Source organism: Stylophora pistillata, chromosome 13, assembly GCF_964205215.1.
Source record: "Stylophora pistillata chromosome 13, jaStyPist1.2, whole genome shotgun sequence".
In the NCBI taxonomy this organism is placed as follows: Eukaryota; Metazoa; Cnidaria; class Anthozoa; order Scleractinia; family Pocilloporidae; genus Stylophora; species Stylophora pistillata.
The window spans coordinates 7,895,001-7,914,251 of NC_142531.1; the positions used below are offsets into that span (position 1 = coordinate 7,895,001).

General features: G+C 37.8%; 3 protein-coding genes across 8 annotated transcripts in view; 1 reads left to right on the forward strand and 2 right to left on the reverse strand.

Moving 5' to 3' along the window:
• LOC111335434 (acyl-CoA dehydrogenase family member 11) overlaps positions 1-19,251 on the forward strand; it is a 51,593-nt gene that overhangs the window by 848 nt on the left and 31,494 nt on the right. For both annotated transcript variants that reach the window (XM_088744171.1, XM_022941330.2), the window contains exons 2-11: positions 415-647; positions 779-878; positions 1,814-1,940; positions 2,171-2,313; positions 3,182-3,256; positions 3,690-3,764; positions 5,049-5,143; positions 6,354-6,453; positions 8,472-8,612; positions 9,060-9,152. In XM_088744171.1, the coding sequence (XP_088600297.1) occupies positions 415-647; positions 779-878; positions 1,814-1,940; positions 2,171-2,313; positions 3,182-3,256; positions 3,690-3,764; positions 5,049-5,143; positions 6,354-6,453; positions 8,472-8,612; positions 9,060-9,152 (1,182 nt within the window). The remainder of the gene's footprint in view (positions 1-414; positions 648-778; positions 879-1,813; positions 1,941-2,170; positions 2,314-3,181; positions 3,257-3,689; positions 3,765-5,048; positions 5,144-6,353; positions 6,454-8,471; positions 8,613-9,059; positions 9,153-19,251) is intronic.
• LOC111335437 (BTB/POZ domain-containing protein 6-like) lies at positions 9,398-18,702 on the reverse strand. 5 transcript variants are annotated; one of them, XM_088744170.1, is made up of 3 exons: positions 17,021-17,286; positions 15,198-15,266; positions 9,398-11,917 (listed from the first exon to the last, which is right to left on the reverse strand). In XM_088744170.1, exon 3 carries the CDS (start codon positions 11,898-11,900, stop codon positions 10,572-10,574), a length of 1,329 nt encoding a protein of 442 aa, XP_088600296.1. In that variant the 5' UTR covers positions 11,901-11,917; positions 15,198-15,266; positions 17,021-17,286; the 3' UTR covers positions 9,398-10,571. The 5 variants fall into 5 exon arrangements, 4 of the variants coding, with proteins under 4 accessions (XP_088600296.1, XP_088600294.1, XP_088600295.1 ...); XR_015995010.1 differs by lacking the exon at positions 9,398-11,917 and adding an exon at positions 14,626-14,837 and having other exon boundaries at positions 17,021-17,297; XM_088744168.1 differs by lacking the exons at positions 15,198-15,266; positions 17,021-17,286 and adding an exon at positions 18,583-18,702.
• On the reverse strand, positions 12,424-13,571 carry LOC148717460 (uncharacterized). Its single transcript, XM_088743621.1, has one exon. It carries the CDS (start codon positions 13,569-13,571, stop codon positions 12,882-12,884), a length of 690 nt encoding a protein of 229 aa, XP_088599747.1. The 3' UTR covers positions 12,424-12,881.

The following is a 19,251-nucleotide window of genomic DNA, read 5'->3' on the forward strand; positions in this document are numbered from 1 at the left end:
ACCACCAACAAAAACTGAATTTCTACTAGTCTGTGGTTAGTTGGTTGCTGTTAGTGTTGAGCCCTGGTGGGGGTTAAGTGTTTTGTTTATCTGTGGGAGAGAAATCCCAAGTAGTGACTTCTCCTCAGGTTCTCAAAACATCCCTCACTTTTACCACTGAACAGCCCTTTTAAAAAGTACTTGCACCCTAGTTGGATTGTGCTCTGCATATATAGATATACTTCTGGATACATATTATGAAGGAGTTTCATTTGTTTCAATGGAGGTGGACATCGTATCGTGATGGCTGGGAATGATTGACCTTTTGAACTTTTTTCATTTAACAGATGACAAAGAAGACTCTGTAGACTTAACAAAGTTGTTCGTAATTTTGTTCATAAAGTTTATCATTAAAACCTGACTTTTTTAACACAGGTTTTACAAGAAATCTTACCAGACTTACAACACTTTGGCCACAGAGTGGCCACTGATATAAACTCTATGGGAAGAGAATGTGAGCTGCAGCCACCAAAACTTGAACACTTTGATGCTTGGGGACAAAGGGTGGACAATATTCAGACCTGCCAGGGGTGGAGACAGTTACATGATGTGTCAGCTGAAGAAGGATTGATATCTATTCCTTATGAAAGAAAGTATGGACAGTGGAGGTAAAAGCACTCAAAATCAGTTGATTACCCAAGTTCATGGAACTGATATACTCTTTTTTTAATTTTGCATGTAGCTCAAGGCCTCTGCATTCAAACTTCAGCATTATCTTTTTTTATTTATTTACTCCTAGCCGTATCTACCAAGCTGCAAAACTTTTTTTGTTTTCCCCTTCATCTGGTTTGTATTCTTGTCCATTAGCCATGACAGATGGAGCAGCTAAGAGTATCAAGGTACAGTGCTTAGATCTAAAAATATGATCATGGTGTACATTAATCTTGCAAGAGAAATTCTTATGCAGGTGCTTTTAAGTGAAAGAACCAAATATTAGGGCTTTCATTAAGATTTAAGGGAAGTATAGGATGTTGAATTTTAGGTGAAATTGGGTGTCAGTTCTGTGTAACTTTCTTGCAAAAATGTTATGTTGGATAGAGGTTGAAATCATCAACAACATGCAGCTGGTGTTGGAATAGAGCAAAGTGGCCTGATTAAGGAAAAGTAAGGTAGTCATCATTGGGTGGAAAGGGGAGTAATTTGATGTCTGCTTCAACAAAAGGGTAGATTTTTGTCTTTAAATAGTGCTTATTGTAGCCTGCACATGCCTGACACACTTGAATCTTATCAATGAAAACATTATGTTCAAAGGGAAAGCCACAGTGAGTCTATCAGTTTGTGTAATGTTAGCCCGTAGTAGTATAGAAAGTTTAGTCTCTTTCAATAGTGAAATCAGGCACGGTTGCAGATTAACTATGTGAGCTGTGATACTTGTCAGTCATTTTGCATTACTGTTTGCCAATCAGTGATTAACTGGCTGTTGTACACTCTGGTGGATGTGGTTGTAGAAAGCTCCTCATGTGTAGCCATTGCTTTAACTGAAGATGCCATTAATTTTTGTTGCCCTCCTTCCCTCTCTCTCTTTATTCATGTCATCAATGAACAGGGTCAAGTGTACTTGTTCTGAATTACACTTCTTGCTCATGGTCCTCCCTGCACAATGGTGCAGTTTTTGACATTTGTATTAGTGGTAAGCATTCCTACAATGGATACAGTTTTCCTCTCTGTTCTATTGTTATTCCTTTCTATTGTTGGAGATAAATATTAGCATTACAATATTATTGTAATGCTATCATAACATTGTTGTAATTCTCCCTTACATTTTAACATTCAGGTGTCAACTATGACAGAGAAGCCTAGTGTCCTTAAAGATGCTTACAGTCGTTTGACCAGCAGAGATCCAAAGAAATTCTGGACATCTGGTCAGTGGATGACAGAAAGGAAAGGGGGCTCAGATGTTGGTGAGTCTTAATCACTTGCTTAAAACTCTTGGACTCATACTTTTAAACAGTTAATATGTAAACTGAGATTGTGATTTTGATTAATTAATAATGCAAAGGTGAGAAGCATCGGAAGTATTTGTGGGGGGGGGGTCTGGATTTTAATCACCATTCTCCCCCTGTTGGTTGATTTTTAGATCATCATCTATGCTACTATGTTGGTGGTGAAGAATGTGTTTTTTCTGTTGTAGCAAATGGTACAGAGACACTAGCTGTTCCCCAAGAAGATGGCACCTACAGACTGTATGGGTATAAGTGGTTCAGTTCAGCTACTGATGCCAACATGACACTCACTTTAGCAAGAGTACAAAATCCTGATGGATCTATTGTACCTGTAAGTGGTTCAATTAACATAGCAACTGAAGATTGGATCATATGTACTTTAGGTACTCTTGATCGATGGGTCGAGAGTCAGTTTGTACTTGACTCACTCACTAATATGTCAGTTGACACTCGTTCAACACTCGGTCAACAGTTGGTCAACAGTCATTCAACACTCAGTCAACAATTGGTTGACACTCCGTTGATAGTGCGGACTGACTATCAACCAGGTGTGGGCCGACTATTAGCCGAGTGTTGACCAAGTGCTGACCAACATATCAGTTGAGTATCAACTGACTCTTGACCAATATATATCGATCTGTATATCAAGAGTACCTGTCAGTAAACACAATCTGGAAGATCACTGTCAGTATCTGAGAAACTACAAATCTACCCTTCCCCTAACCAAACAATAACCCTAAGATGATATTAGTTTACTGTTTTTGGGTTAGGGGAGGGGTGTTAGGTGCACAGTTGCTCAAGATACTGATATTGATACCAATAGACATGGGCTCAGTTTGATGTTTTATCTTAGCCAATTTCTCCTTGTTGTCTGGTTGTCTCTATTTGATTTGGAAGCAGTAAAGGGAAAGCCGCAATATACATGTTTTCTTTATTTTGTTAAATAAATGTTAAATTAGTGAGTGCATAACTGTTGGTTCCAGTTTTAAACAACAGATATTGTTTAGGAACAATTTGCTTTTATTTTAATATTTTTATTTTAAATTTATTATTTTTTTAATTTTTTATTTTTCTGTGTTAAGATTTGAAAGTTTCCTTTTTTTGTTTTGAGATTTAAGTTAACAATTTCTTCATATGTAATGACTGAAATGATTTTTCATTACAATATTGTGATTATTAAGATTATTATTTTGTTCCAGGGCACCAAAGGTATTTCAATGTTTTACATGCAGACTCGCAATCAAGATGGCAAATTGAACCATATCGAAGTTCAGGTAACATGTAAATGTGGTAATTCTCAAGATAAGATGTTACAAGCACTTGCTGATCCAGATTTATTTGTATGAGTCTGTTGGAAAGTGGCTGAATTTGCTCAGAAGCAGACTTGTGTGGGGCTTGAGGGTGTGGTTGGGTTTTTTATGAAGGTGTACCTTAGAGGGGTGAGGGGACAATTCAAGGGATTTTTGCTCTCCAAAGTCTCTTTCTATTTATTAATTCATACTCATAACAAAGCTAAAAGGCCTCAGACTAAGAAAACTGAACTTCCTTTATGTCCTTTGAGCATCTTTCATGATGTCATCCCATCCTTTTTGTCTGCTTCAAATGGAAACAATGCACAAAAGTGTTCTGTTTGTTGACTGTGCTGAGTTAAATGGTATATACTTGCAAAGCTGATTTGATTTGATATTTAATTGCATATTTTTGCAGAGGTTGAAAAATAAATTGGGTACCAAGCAGCTTCCCACAGCTGAGCTCCTTCTTCATGGATCACTAGCGTACAAGGTTTATATATTCATATATTTCCTTACCTTGGTCACAGTAATTCCCTGTTCATTATCATACCACACTTTATAACCTTAACCGTTTAATCCCTTAGAGTGATGTGCAGCTATTTTCTCTCACAATATCACCCTTGAATCGCATCCTTGAATAAAATCTCATATTCTGATTGGTTAACGAGGCGAGGTATTTAGTGTGGAATTGCGAGTTGAAAACAAGGCTAAGAGGCTAACCGCCTCCCGGTTAGCTCAATGGATAGAGTGCTGGACTGTTGTGCGGGAGGTCGAGGGTTGAAGCCCTGGCCAGACCAACACTCAAGGTCTTAAAATAATTGAGAAGAATATGCTACCTTTCTATAACTTTAAGAAATGTATAGATATTCTAGTCTTCTCGGATAGGGACGAATAAATGGAGGTCCCATCTCCTACAGGGTTAGAGGTAGGAGACGTTGTCCTCCCCTGGGGTGGGATGGATGGGAAATATTGGGTGGACTACTCGCATGGTTCGCATATGTTCCATTCTAGTCCTACCCTACTGTGGTAATGCAGTGAAAATGGTTAGGAAAAAAAAGTGATATTGTTTTGCCTCTACATAAACATAACATTTTTAAGTAATGCTGTTTCCGTTTTTTTCTCATTTTTATTCAGTTATGCGATTCAAGGAAAATCCATTACTTCACTCGTGAATTCCACATTAAATATTGCACTTGAAAACCAATATCGCACTCATCACTTTGCGATTCGTGCAATATCGGTTTTCACATACAATTTAATGTGGAATTCTCTCGTCCGGAGTAATGAATTTTCCTATAAAATCATGCATTAAGGTCCCAGGAGCAAAAAGAACTGACCACCCAGCATTTGGTTGTTAAACACATTCTCCTTGTCAACATCTAAAGAAATCTATTGTGAACAGTAATAGAGAAAATACATACTGATGTTAGGTGGTTAAGGGTTAATTAGTGCCTTAGACAAAACATAGAAGGTTCTTAGTTCTAGGCTAGGGCTGTTACCTTATTCTTTATCCTGTTATCTCCCTGTTGATCTTAATAGGAAAGGTGCCTTTCACTGTGAGTTACAAATTAAATTAATGTGTTTAGCTTATTCTGAACATTCCATGAACCTTCAGTAGAACAAGGTTTGGTGGAGTTGTTCCTTAAACCCCTAAAAAAAAAAAACTCGATCCTTTTTTAGCATTTTAATATGTTGTTCTGATGTTTGCTACTCAAACTTTGCACAATAACATTCTCTCACACAAAACTAAATACATTTTGTAAAAAATTTTCAGATGTCTGATGAGGGTCGTGGAGTGCCTTGTATATCTGACATGTTAACAATAACCCGCTTTCACAACAGCATTTCTGCTGCAGGTGTTATGAGGAGGTGAGAGTGGTAAATTAGCTGTGTGTAGCTAATATGTCTGACAGACATTGTTAGTGCTAGCACTTTCATCTTTCATTTGACATGCAGAGCACTGATTCATTGTCATATCTGGTATCACTGTGTTAGGTTTTGGTCAAGACTCTCTACTCTAATGGCTTCTCTCTTTGTCCACACATTTAATGGCTTGTTAAAACTTTCTGGAGAAACCAGAAAAATTTCCAAGATGGGTTTGGGGAAGGGAGGGGAGGGGGGGGGTTGTGAGGTGCATAGTTTGGAGGTGCTAAATGGGGGTTAAAACATTCATCCTAGTGAATTTGATAAATTCAATTGGCTTTTAGTCTAGCCATAATTGTAATCATTCAGTTAGCTTAGGGACCTAACATTATTTACAGGGAGGAGGGGGGGGGGGGCTGGTGGAAATGAGGGGGGACCAAAAATTTGTGTGTACATAAAAAGTAAATTTTGCTGGTATTGATATTGCAGAATTTTATTTGGTCCCCCCTTTTTATGTTTTAATTGGAGACTCTGATAAACAAAAGACTCAATCTCAATCTAAACAAACGGTTGACAATTGAAAGTCCTTAAAAGTGTTTCATCCTCAGATTCACTGCTTATTAACTGCTTATTAACACTCTGTCACTTTCATCTCCTTGTGCATTACTTTTAAAAAAGGTAGGATGGTATTCTTCATAACATTTCATTTTGGTTTACATAAAATGTTTTAGTATAGTATCTTAGATCATTTTTTAAGTGCCAAAAAATTAATTTAAAGAATTATGGGGGGGGGGGGGAGGAGGAGGAAAGAAAAAAAGTGTGTCCCCAATAAAGGGGGAACTTAAAGTTTTTGAGAAGTTTAATTCTCATTTCCACCAGCCCCCCTACCCCCCCTCCCTGTAAATAATGTTAGGTCCCTTAACCCTGAAAACTATTTAGGACGTAATTTTTCCTTTACAATATCACTGCTTAATCAAACATTAGTAAAGATTGCCAGCTAAAGAAGCTCTTGATTTTGAAACAAATTCTCCTGGTCAGTTTCATAGGAAATGTACAGAGAACAATTTGGAGAGTACACATGCTGATTTTCAGAGTGTTTAATGTTGATTGGTTATAGATGCAATGATTTTAAAAGATTCAGCGGTATTGAGCTTTTAACCTCGAAAAGTTTCGTTTGTAGTAGTTTTCGCATTGATGTTTTCTGTTCCTTTTGCAGAATTATGTCCCTAGCTCAAGATTATTGTTTGAGGCGATCAGTGTTTGGTAAACTACTGGTGGAACATCCTCTCCATATGCAGACGCTTGCTAGAATAGAGGTGATGGCAACTTAACTAGTTGAATTCTTTCTAGAATCACAGAACAATTGTCAATTTAATGTCGAAAGTAAATTCAGGAGTGTTGTAATTTCTGGTTCAGGTAACTGCGAATTGGTTTTTTCAATCATTCCTTCACCTAAGGCAGGTATTTGTATTAGCTATACACCAATGATATTAACCGCTATTATTATCCAACTACACCTAGACGAGTACAAATAACGCCATAGACGAGTACAAATATCACGCGGTATTTGTACTCGTCTATTGTAGAGTACCGGTTAAACAGGTTTTCTTGCATCGCGCAAGCGAAAAATTGGATTGTAGTTACAAAAAAAAAACAAATGGCGGACCATTTGAATCATATTTCCGACGACGAAGAGTCAGAATGGCTGGCAAATATAGATCCAAGTTCATTAGATGAATCGAACGAAGAAAAACAGCTTGACGACCAGAAAATTTCTTCATTTAATGAAGAAAATAGAAACAGCAACACAACAACGCGTAAATAAATATCCGCGAAATTCGCCCGCACTGAAAGAACAGTTTGGCGTGTTGGATAATAAATAACTTATGAGACGTTTTGTTGTGTAGTATCGCTGAGTATTTTTACTCGTTATTTGTATTTTGACTCGCCCTACGGGCTCGTCAAAATACGGCACAATTTGTAAAAATACTCAGCAATACTACACAACAAAACGTCGAATAAGATATATATATATATATATATATGGAATATAATAATATTAATAATAATAATAATAATAATAATCGACTTTATTTAAAGAGGGTAGACACATAACAGCTTGCGCTGATAAACCAGTGGCCCTCAAAACTAAAGTTAGTAATACATTCTAAGCCATAGAGATTAAAAATAGAACTAACTATTTGAACAATGTAACTATTCAAAGATTATAAATACAATAAAACTAGATTATAATACAGCTTCAAAAGAATCAATGTCTCTATAAGAATTTATAAAATAATTCTTCAAATCATTCCTAAGAGAGGAGATGCTACGTTGTTTCCTAAGCTCATTTGGAAGACTATTCCATAACTTAATACTACTAACTTGGAAAGACCTTCCTTCCTCGGTAGTATTTCGATACTTGGGACAGATTAGGTTATGCTGGCCATGCCTGGTCTCTCTACCATGCAGGGAGTGATTTGTAGTTAAAGTACTTTCAATATACGTAGGGGATTCCCCATGCAGTGCCTTATAAATTAACACGCACTTTCTTATCTTGACTTCATCAAAGAATGGGATCCAATTTAGTTTCTTAAAATTTTCCACAGTTCTTGAACTGATACCTGTACCTAATATTACACGCGCTGCACGTTTCTGCAACCGAAACACTCTCATGAGATCTTCCTTAGAACAATAGGTCCAAACTATACTACCATACATCATGACCGGCTTAATAAGGGCATTATAGAAGAGTAATCTTTCCTCAATGGGTAAATAAGTACACAACTTTTTCAGTAGGCCAATTTTTTTGCTAACCTTCTTACAAAGTTTATCTACATGTTCCTTAAAAGTTAGTTCTTGATCAATTGTAACCCCAAGCAGTTTCTGATGTTTAACTTGCTCGATAGCTGTTCCATTTGCTTGCAACTTCAAACTAGGGTCAGCTACACGTGACTTGAGACGCTTGCCAGTTACCAGAATAGATTTGGTTTTCCCGACATTTAAGACCATGCGATTTTGAGTAGACCATGCGCAAAGACTGTCAATGTCCTCCTGAAGTTTTGCTTCAACTGCCGTTGTCCCCAGAGTACAATGAGCACCAGAGGAAAAGGTAGTATCATCGGCATAAACATCCACAGTAGAGTTTGAGATCACTTGTGGGAGGTCATCGATGAAAGTCAGGAACAGCAAGGGGCCCAAAATAAATGATTGGAAATTATATATCTCAAAGCGGAAATGAACGACTCAGAGACTTCGTATATATTTACCTTTTATTTACTCCTTTAGAACGAAATGTGTTAATATAACTTGGCTTTTTTTTATCCATAAACAGTTGAAGACCCGTGCGGCCTTCCTACTCACAATGGAAATTGCCCATCTGCTTGGTAAACAAGATTGTAACGAGGCATCAGATGTAGAGACACGGCTGTTGAGACTTCTTACGCCGATCACAAAACTGTACACAGCTAAACAGGTACGACATACCAATCTAAAAATGACTTTATTATAACCAATAAATCGTGCCAGACTTGAAGTTATTCGAGTTTTGATTGGTTTTAAACTCTGTACGGCATACATCTTCAACAGATAGCCACCTGCGAGATAGCGGCGTGGGTGACTTGATACTCACACGCATCGCCTCCAGCGCACACATGTGTGAAATCTACACTGGAAAATTTGGTTCGCAATTCGGAGTGAGCGTTTTGAGTAATTGACTTTGTGATTTTATCTTGCTTTAAAAGAGAGAAGGAGAATCTAAGAAAACACTTCAGATAAGACTTTTTGAGATCAGTTCTTTAAACGGAAAGCTATTTCATTCTTTTGTTAAAAAAAAAGTCCCAATTGAAGTAGCAAGGACTTTGCGTAGTGCTCTTTTCCCCCCTTTTCATTAATTTCTTAGTATGCCTTCTTAAATGGACAGGCCATGCATGTTACCTCGGAAGGTGTGGAGAGCTTCGGTGGTCAAGGGTATATAGAAGACACAGGGATACCAGGCTTGATGAGGGATGCTCAGGTACTGTAGCATTTTATTATAACTTATTTCTAAAATTGACACTGAATTTCATTACTTCTTGACATGAATTGTAATTAATGGTACTGGTGAGAATTTAGTTTGACAGCAGAAAAGTGTTGCTAGTGATGTCTTCTTCTGTTAATTTCTTTATCTTTCTGTAAGCTTTACTCGTGATGGATTAGCATATATAAGAGTGGTCTTCTGATTATTTCATTCTAGCTCAATGATTCACCCCAAAACGTGAATATTCCGCAACTGAGTATATTTGAATTTGATTTGCACTAAAATATGAACCGAAAGCTACAAAATACATGTCTTAACAACACGAACACTATGGATTGTTCAGAAGTGACGAATAAATGTTGTTCCACGAATACTGTAATGCAAACTGCATTACAGTATTTAGACAAAACGTCCTCTAAATGAAGATTACCTATCGCTTATTAAAATAATTAACTTTGCTTATGGACAACTCAATATGCAACATGTAAAGCTAACTAAGCCTTAAAAATACTATGTATAGTTATCTTAATCGGATGACAACTTCAGCAATCAAATTTGAGGTGTCATTTGCTGAATTTTCAAAAGGCGAACAAGTGTATGTGAATAGGAAATGAAAAGATTCGAGTTATTATAGAACGAATTCAAATATGGCGTCCAATTTGAGTTGCCATTGTTCTGGACTCACTAGCCTCTCATACGTGTAATAATCCTTTTGTGTTTCCACGTGAAGACGAGGCTAGTGAGTCCGGGTTTAGTCATGTATGTTTTCAGTTCACTCCAGTTTCTTATCGCCCTTGGTAAACACGGACTTATTTAACAAATGGTAAACACCACAGCGTGCACAATTGAGTTATGGATGCACGCAGGAGGTTGCTAAGCACGAAAGAAGCATAAGAGTCACTCGAGGCGATAGCCTCGAGTGACTCTAGCTTCTTGAGTGCGCGCTTAGCAAACCTCCCAAGTGCATCCATAACTCAATAGTGTACGCTGTGGTGTTTACCATTTGTTTTATAACACAACATTGATACATTGTAGCTAAAGAGTTCCCTTTTATTTAACAAATCTTACGTGACCAGAAAATACAAGTGCCCGCGGAAAAATTGTCTTTGCATTTGCTCATGTCAGCAGCGTACACCCATGGGCAAATGGAGGACGCTGAATTGACCAATCAGAGCGCACGATTTACTTTGGTTATGTTATAATTTAGATTGAGAGTCTTCTGAAGAGATTGTTAATTACCTTGGCAATACGTTCAGTCAAAACTGATTACAATTCTTGTAATAAAATAAATTTCATTCAAACTGATGTTCAAAACGTGTTATTCATTACAGGCATTTTCAAATTTGCGTCAGTTTATTTCACATTTTCATTAAAAGTTAAGAGAGCTATGCGATTACTACTTGAAAATTTTCGCAATCATTCAAAAGAAAATAATAATTCGGGAAACTGTCCTTGTTTTATCGAAGTTCCATTTTTTGAGGAGCTGCTGTCCATAAATGTGAATGTGACACCTGAACATGTATCAGTAATCGCACCGTCTTTTCCATACAGCGAAGAGGGACCAGTCACCAAAGCACTTAAACAATACCGAGTGTTTTCCTTTACTAGTACTTTTTCGTCAAAGGACACTTCAATGCCGTAATAATAAAATCTATTGCCTTGCAATTGTTTCGACAAAAGTTCTTCAGTTTTTAAAGAAACCAAAACTGAACCAGTGTGTTGATTCGAAACCATCAGGTCAACCGGGTAAGCGCAGTCCTTACTGCCAAAGAAACGCACTCCATGTAACACAACGCTCTTGTCCACACAGAAATCTATGGCATCTATACATCTGCTGGTATAACCCCAACCACTCGACGTATTCACGGTCCTAAATCTACCGCATCGTTGAATTTCACTAGTAGACTGGTACGCTCTTTTTGTCTCGGGAAATCCTACTGGGGAGTTGAATAAGGAATTCTGGTGTCTGATAAGCCTGACAATTTCCTCTTTAGTGAGGATATCACTGGCTAAAACCTCACCCGCGAAATCTTTCTGTTTCATCGTTGGGAAACGTAATGCTTTGACAATTTTTTCTCCAACAATTCTTCTTTTAGTTCCACCATCAGCGTTTAAATCTTGCCTCTCACATTCCTTTGTGGCCCACAGGTCGACAGCTTTAAACAGATCTATCTCTTCTATCGTTAGAGTGTCTCTTGCGATTATTGACTCAAGTAAGGATCTCTCAACTGTCGCGAATCCTTCAGATTTCACAGCTTCCTCTGTCTTTTCGTCAATCACTTTCCAGCATCGTTCCACTAGGTTTTTCTCTTCATATTTCTGAGCGGAAGGAAGGATACTGAAAACATTGGATGGATCCATGTTCTCCTGGAGATATTCCATGCATTTCTCCACCAGTGAGGGCAACATGTACTTCTTAGCCAAATACAACACCCCCATCACATTACTTCCGCTCAAGTTCACTTCATCGCTGTACATGTAACAAAACAACTCCAAAACACTCTCGTACTCACAGTCAGGCAGTTCAATAGAGTCTTTAGTTTCTACCAACTCACCGTAAAACATGGCTTCAAACACAGGACTGCTGATAGACAACAAGAACTTGTGAGCAGGAATCACTTGTTTACTTTCACCATTCCGAACAACGAACTTGATATCGCTGAAGCGGTCGTTGTTGAAAACAAACTTAGTTCTTTCTCTGATGGTTGATCTTGTTGTTTGCCAGTTTTCCTCTGCGACAGACATGGCATCTGTTCTGAGATCTGTAGTGAATTAAGGAAAAATTATCTCTCGGTCTTATTATTGAGTACAAACTAATTTACTAGATATAGCTATCGCTAAGTGCCAACGAGCAACCAATGAAAAGAAATACTCATTGGTAATGTTAAAAAATGGAGTCATGTTTTGTGGGTGTAAATTTTAGTAGTGAAGTATTCCAACCAACGTGAAATGTTTTAAATTTTGAGGTGAATATGGTGAAAACGAAAATAAGTTTCTTGATTTTACATTATTGCAATACAAAAGTTTGTGCTGCAATGATAGCCAAGTGTGTTTTCTTCCCTTTCTAAAAATTATGTGTAAAACTGAATAATATAAGGTAATACAGAACAAAAATGAACCCACAATAACAACTCTTAATTGTATATGAACTGTAACAAAATATTTCTGAATCACTAAATAAATTTTTTCTTCACAGTCATTCAACTGGGATAGCACAACTATTAAGTTTGGGATGCATGGGCCAGTCTGAGATAACACATGCTACATCAGTATTAAACAATAATTTTAATTTTCCAACATCGTTCGAGACAGTCACACAATGTTATTGGACTGTTCACACAGAATGAACTAATCAGAGTTTACTTCTGGACGTTTAAAGGAAAGAACTTTGTATTGTTCATTGTTTGGACATTGTTGACCAAACAAATATTTTCTTCGAGACAATATAAGATAAACTTCAACGTCATTAATTTTATCCTTAATTAAGGGATGTATAGAGCGAAATCTCTAACACATGAATCTAAACTGTAACAAAATATTTTTCATTCACTGCTATAACGTTCTTCAAAGTCAAACACCTGGGAAAGCAGATGCACATCTTTTAGCTTTGGGATGCATGGGCCTGTCCGAGACCACATGTTACATCAGTATTAAACAACAATTTTAACTTTCCAACGTCCTCCGAGACAATCACACAAGGGTATTGGACTGTTCACAGACAATGTGCTAATCAGAGTGTACTTCTGGACGTTTAAAGGAGAGAATCTTTGTAATGTTTGTTGTTTGGACATTGTATACCAAACAAATGTCTTCCAGAGACATAAGATAAACTTCAATGTCATCGATTTTATCCTTTAGGGATAAGGTTGATCCTGCCAGCAGGGTTTCTAGTTGCTCAGTGAAAGCCTGGATCCACATCTCTTTGCTGTTGTCACCTTCTGATTCAGTGATAGAAATTTTTGCTGAAGCCTGCAGTTTGATATCTCTTGATCTTTGACGTGTACCACAGTTTTCACACTTCAGTGTGGTGCAAGTGAATGATTCAACATCATTTAAGCGTTTTTTGCACACTTTGCAGGAACAAAAGATGTTTAGCTTTGACACCAAATTGAATTCTGAAGCAGTTACTTCCTTTTCTGGACTTTTGAGCATATCTGGTCCAGTCAGGGTTTGCACTGTTTGTGTTGTAAGGTTTGCTGTTGTGTTTGGCGATGTACTTAGATACGTCGACCCTTGGAAATTCTTTACTGTCAGGTTGGTGAAGCAGTATGATTTACCCGTTGTCAAGGTATGGACAAGGGGTTCCCAAATGTGAATCATTGATGACCCAGTGTTGTCCTCCAACACGCAATCTTCCTTCACATGGGCTGTTGCTCCAGTGGACTTAAGCTGGACCAGCTGGATCAATTTCATCATCTTTACTGTTCTCAGTACAATAAATTTTACGCAGCTCAGTGGGAATGCCATCAGAAGGCAAGAAAGCCAACAATTCATAATCAATAGTGATATCCTTATATACAGGGTTATGTTGAACTAACCAGTGCAGAGCACAGCTGACCTTTTCACGTCTCACAGTGAGATCTTTATAAGTATTATCTTTGCCTTTGACTGACACAACTATTACTGGCATTTCACTTAGGTTTCTTGGCAATGAATTGGCTAACTCTTGGATATCTTGAGAGAAGTTAATACAATGACCTTTATATGCTTTTTGTCCACCTGGTTTTGTATAAACAGAAATTACTGGGAAAACACGAGCTATTAACATTTCCTCTAATTGCATTAAACCTTGCAATTCATTTGGGACTTGTGAAGGAATCATTCTATTCTGAGATGAAAATTTTTTCACTCCATTCTTGTCACGTGAACATCTTGAACACATATAAGGAGATCTCTTTTTGCCTTTTGATGATAATGGCCATGCCTCATGGCAAACTTCACACATATAAATTTTGAATTTAAGTGAATTATGAAAGTCTTCCATGTTTTTGATAGCCCACTTCTGTACATGAATTGGTCCAGTGTTTATACTGTCAAATTGAGATAAATATGCTTCTTTGTCAACATTATGCAGTGGTTTATCTACTTTTTGCCATGCTGTAAATTTTCCTACTGGTTTAATTACATCAAATGTATTGTCTTCCTTTTTCTGTCTAGAGTTCCACTTAAATTGCACAGTTTGTTTTATCAATTGTGCTTGCTTTTCCTCCCCTGTCTCATAATCCTTTATTTTCCTTCTGTATGCCCTCATATATTCTTTTTGGTTTTTTTGTCTAGAAAGTTTTTCACTCTCTGTCTCTTTGGCTTTTTTAGCTGTAAATTTTCCTACTGGTTTAATTACATCAAATGTATTGTCTTCCTTTTTCTGTCTAGAGTTCCACTTTTGCACATTTTGTTTTATCAATCATGCTTGCTTCTCCTCCCCTGTCTCATAATCCTTTATTTTCCTTCTGTATGCCCTCATATATTCTTTTTGCTTTTTTTGTCTAGAAAGTTTTTCACTCTCTGTCTCTTTGGCTTTTTTAGCAATTTTGTAATTCTTCAAATGTGGATTTACTACATTTAAGTTCAGCTTTCTTTTTCTATCTATCAATTTGTCAGTATTTGTTTCTGGTCTTTGTCATTTTCTGGGTGTGCAAACTTCTTTCCCAAAATCATCACAGGCTTGGCGTTCTTTATCCTCTAATTTTGAATAAGAATGGTCTGGCATTAATGTACAGGAATCAATGCCTTGATGTATATTAATAATGTTATCAACAGAGCTTTCATAAACAGCAAAATACCATCCATTGGCGTAAACATTCAAAATATCTTGAAATGTAGCATATTGCTGAACTGCACTACAGAGATCATCATAATAAAACCAATAACGACCATTGTTTATAGCAATAGTGAAATGGTGGCTTGCACACCGCACAACAGCTTTTAATAAGTAAAATGTACCTAAGAGTTCCATACTTGCTGGTAGAACAGTTTGACCAAAAGAAATTGATGATAATTCAATGTGTAAAAATTTTGGCATGGTAACAAAATGTTGCAAACCTGAAATATCACCAGAATGCCTTTGACATGCATCACAAAAAAGTGGTCTGCTATTAGGCAAAGCAGCTTCTGAAACACAGTTTTCAAATTCAGTGGGCAGAATATTTGGACAAGTAATATACAAGACAATAGTGCTAGTAGTTTTCAATATTTGATTGTTACACAGGGTGCAGCAAGTCTGATTACATTGTTGAATAAGAAATAATGATTTCAAATCACTGGTTAAATCCCCAAATGCTTGCATGGTAAATATGTCACTAAAAACAGCATTTGCAGTCATTGAAGAAAATGATGGGCAACGACCTCTGATCAGTGACCATATAGGCTCTCGCACAACATCAACAGCACCAACAATTGCCCTTTGATTGCACGCCTCAGAGATAACTTGAAAAAAATCATTGCATGTAATGTTTTGAAGATGATTGCGAAAAACAAAATAACATAGCTCAAGAAAGCAATCAACTGCACAAGAAAACTTCCCTACGTTGGTCAAACAATAATTACGAAAGTGATCTCTTACATTTGATCCTTCACACATGTATGTAGAATTACTATCAGTGCTATTACATATTGCATTGCGTTTTTCTTCCAACACTTCTGAATTTATGTTCCCATTCACAATGTGTGCCTCCTTGTTTGAAATAACGAAGGGATTAAAACTACCATTAGAAGGATAAGCTATTCGCCTTGACAAGTATCTCCCCCTAAATCTGAAATAGATGATGCTGCATTTTGGGCACACACTCCCCAATTCTAACAGATTATTGTGGGCAGTACGATTGGGAAAGAGTAGCAACATAAACAATAGCCACATCATTTTCAAACTTTTGTGCGGTTTATTGCTCTAGGTGTACCTTGTATTTTAGTGGGCAAAAAGTCTGTGCTTCAAAAATTCGTGATACGCTTGATATTAATAACAGTCGAAAGAATTGATCGAGCTGACAGTTGATTATTGCAGCTTGCTCGCTCTCCAATGCACTTCCGCCGCGTTAGGTTTCCTTTGAATTTAACTCAAGCTTAAGTTAAGTTGAATCTCAGTTGCTTCGATTGTTTTCAGCTTGTTTGTGGGGTGACAAAGTTGGTTCAGTGGCCAATGACGAGTGCACTCTTTCGTGGCTAGCTCGCCGCTAGTTTGCTACAACTTTAATTGCTTTCTGCTCGCTATTAATGGTGACAAAGTTGCCTCACTGGCCACTAGTTTGCTAAAACTATCGTTTGTTTTGTTTGAATACAGTTTCAAGCGGTTTCTCAGTTTCTTTGATTGCTTTATGCCTGCTGGCGTTGTCTAACTGCTCGCTATTAATGGTGACAAAGTTGCCTCACTGGCCACTAGTTTGCTAAAACTATCGTTTGTTTTGTTTGAATACAGTTTCAAGCGGTTTCTCAGTTTCTTTGATTGCTTTATGCCTGCTGGCGTTGTCTAGATTTGGCACCCTTGCCGACTTTGGCACTCTCACGTGTGGCTCGTTCGCCGCCGCTAGTTTGCTACAACTTTGATTGCTTTCTGCTCGCTAATGGTGTCAAAGTTGGCTTACTGGCCGCTAGTTTGCTACGATTATCGTTTGTTTGAGCTTTGTTTTGTTTAATTCGGTGGTTTCTCAGTTTCTTTGATTGCTCTATGCCTGCTGGCGTTGTCTACATTTGGCACGCTTGCCGACTTTGACACACTCGTCAACTTGGCACACTGGCCGACTTTGGCACACTGGCCGGTTACTGAGCTTGCTAACTCGATAATTATACCACAAAGGCACTTAACTTAAGTGCACTCACGCAGAATTGGAAATAAAACTTACAAAGGTAGGTGAAAAATGCAATTTTCTTACCTCAAACTTGCTCGCTCCTCCGCTCGATAAATGACAAAGCTGCTAAGCGTCCACGATAAGCAACATGTGGACTTGACATCACGATCTTTGCGCGCTACCATTGGTCCGTTGCAAAACAAAGCCTATTCACATTACGTCATTGGAATCTCAGGAATCTTACCTTACAGACATCTTACAATCACTCGAGATTTTTTCCGCCTGTACAATACTCTCGCACGGCTCTATAATGCTGCCGCCTCGCCAGCCTCGCGTCTTCGCTCGGCTGGCTCGTTGGCAATCACGGCTGAAGCGTGACCGAGTCTCGATAGAATTTTCACTCCCAGTCCTCTGTACGTCAGCGCGGGGGCCAGCGAGACGGAAAACGCAGACGAAATGAAAAATTCCTTTGTCTTGCAACCTAAAATCGGCCTTGCGAACACGGGGCTCGTGTCTTTGCATTAAAATGAATCAGAGAACTCTTTATGGAAAATGAGGAAAAACGGTTTCAGTGGAAAAATAAATTGTACCTAACAAGCTACGTCTGACTATTCGCTCTGACGAAGGGCTAACACTTGAAACGTCAGCTTCAGATACTCTTTACGGTGGCCGATTCACATTTTCAACTTCGTTGGTAAAACCAAATTATCGTTTCTTAATCCACCGAGAAACTTAGCCCCTTTATACGTCTGATCAATTCACTCAGTGTTCTCGCTTGTTCAGCCAGGTAGCTAGCCTACCTGAAAAAAAACCCATATCGCTCACATTTGGAGAACCGCTCACAAGGAAGATGAGCACTTGATTGGCGTTTTTCATTTATGATTTAATTCATGTGACTTGACATCATTCGCAAATGAATATCAAGTAAAACTAACCAGTAAAACAAGACACAGACATGTCAATTATTGCATGTAATAGCCGGACAATTTAAGCTGTATGCACTTTTGGTTAATTTAACAAAAATGTAGAGTTAGGGCACTGTTTGGCGATTTAACTCTCTAAGCTGTTGCTTTTTAAACATTTTTGTATCATGCAAAGATTTTCCGTTGCCTCAACGTTCACTGATACGCTTAGCTTTGAGTTTGAATCCTAGCCTTGGAACACCACAACATAATTTCCAAGGCCAGCTTGGAGAGTGATGGAATTCGGGTGTAGGTCATGGGTAGTCATGAGGTATTTGGGAAACAAATGCCTTCATTTCAGAACATCTTCGCTCAGAATTAAGTAATTTTTGAAGCAGCTTCTTGAACGCTGTTCCAAAATGACATGGACGGGCTTGGAATTTTTTTTATTTTAAAAGATGAGTAACACTATTTAGTGTTTATAGTAAAAAATTTGAGGCGACGTAAAAGCATATGTAATTTGAGACATTGTTCCCATAATTCGCTACCTTATGAGAATTTTTACACCTGCGCACTGAACAAGTAACGTAAGCGACTCCGTAGCAAGAACCACGACCCGATATCAGGCGTTGCAGTTTGGGGGATTGATCAAATGGTGAATGTGACTGTGTTTAAGAGCACCTTTGAAAAAGGACTGATTTCCCTTAAGGGTTATACAGCACAGCATTTGAAAATCAAACTCACCGGCAAATTGGAGATAGCACATTAATCGTTTTCACTGTCACACATCGAGACAAAGATATTCAGTGGATAATTAGGTTGAGGAAGCACTTCTCCAAGTTTTAAGTCTTCTTGTTTTCCCAAACTTAAGATATTTGTCGAAATGTTTTTGCGCAAATTTACAGAGCCGAGTCCAGTATGGATCCGCCATGCTTGTGAGTAATCTTTGTAGCCGGAAAATAGTGTAAAACATCTGGAGCTTACTTTGGGTATCTAGCCCACCGATTCTGTAAAAGAAATGAACAAACTTGTACAAAAACACTTTTTCTAACGCTTACTTTCCTAAAAAGGCTTAAAATCACCAGATAAGCCTATGTTTTTCGACAAACGCGATCGGAGCCGGCTGAGATGTATGTCACGCAATCACCATAACTCTGAACTTCAAACTTGGTTTCAAAACCAAGCACGCCATGAAGCTGGAAATTTGAAAACAGATTTGAATTTAGACCCCCTTTTGCCTGATTAGGATAAAGATGTTCTTAGCTATTTATTTTTGTATTTTCGAATTTGAAGATGTCACGTGAAAATCAGCAATACCTAAAAAGTTACGTGTTCGGCAGTTTCGTAATACTTTGAAAAGATGGAAACGCTGAATGATAGGAATAAAGTGATACAGATGATTTTTGTTTTAAA

Bases quoted from the DNA above. Each gene is read 5' to 3' on its own strand.
- LOC111335437 (XM_088744167.1), bottom strand. From the start codon at position 16,014: ATGATGTGGCTATTGTTTATGTTGCTACTCTTTCCCAATCGTACTGCC. The intron at 11,918-15,197 runs GTTTGCAACATT...AATTCACTACAG, and splicing joins GCATTCTGGTGATATTTCAG to ATCTCAGAACAGATGCCATG.
- LOC148717460 (XM_088743621.1), bottom strand. From the start codon at position 13,571: ATGATGAAATTGATCCAGCTGGTCCAGCTTAAGTCCACTGGAGCAACA.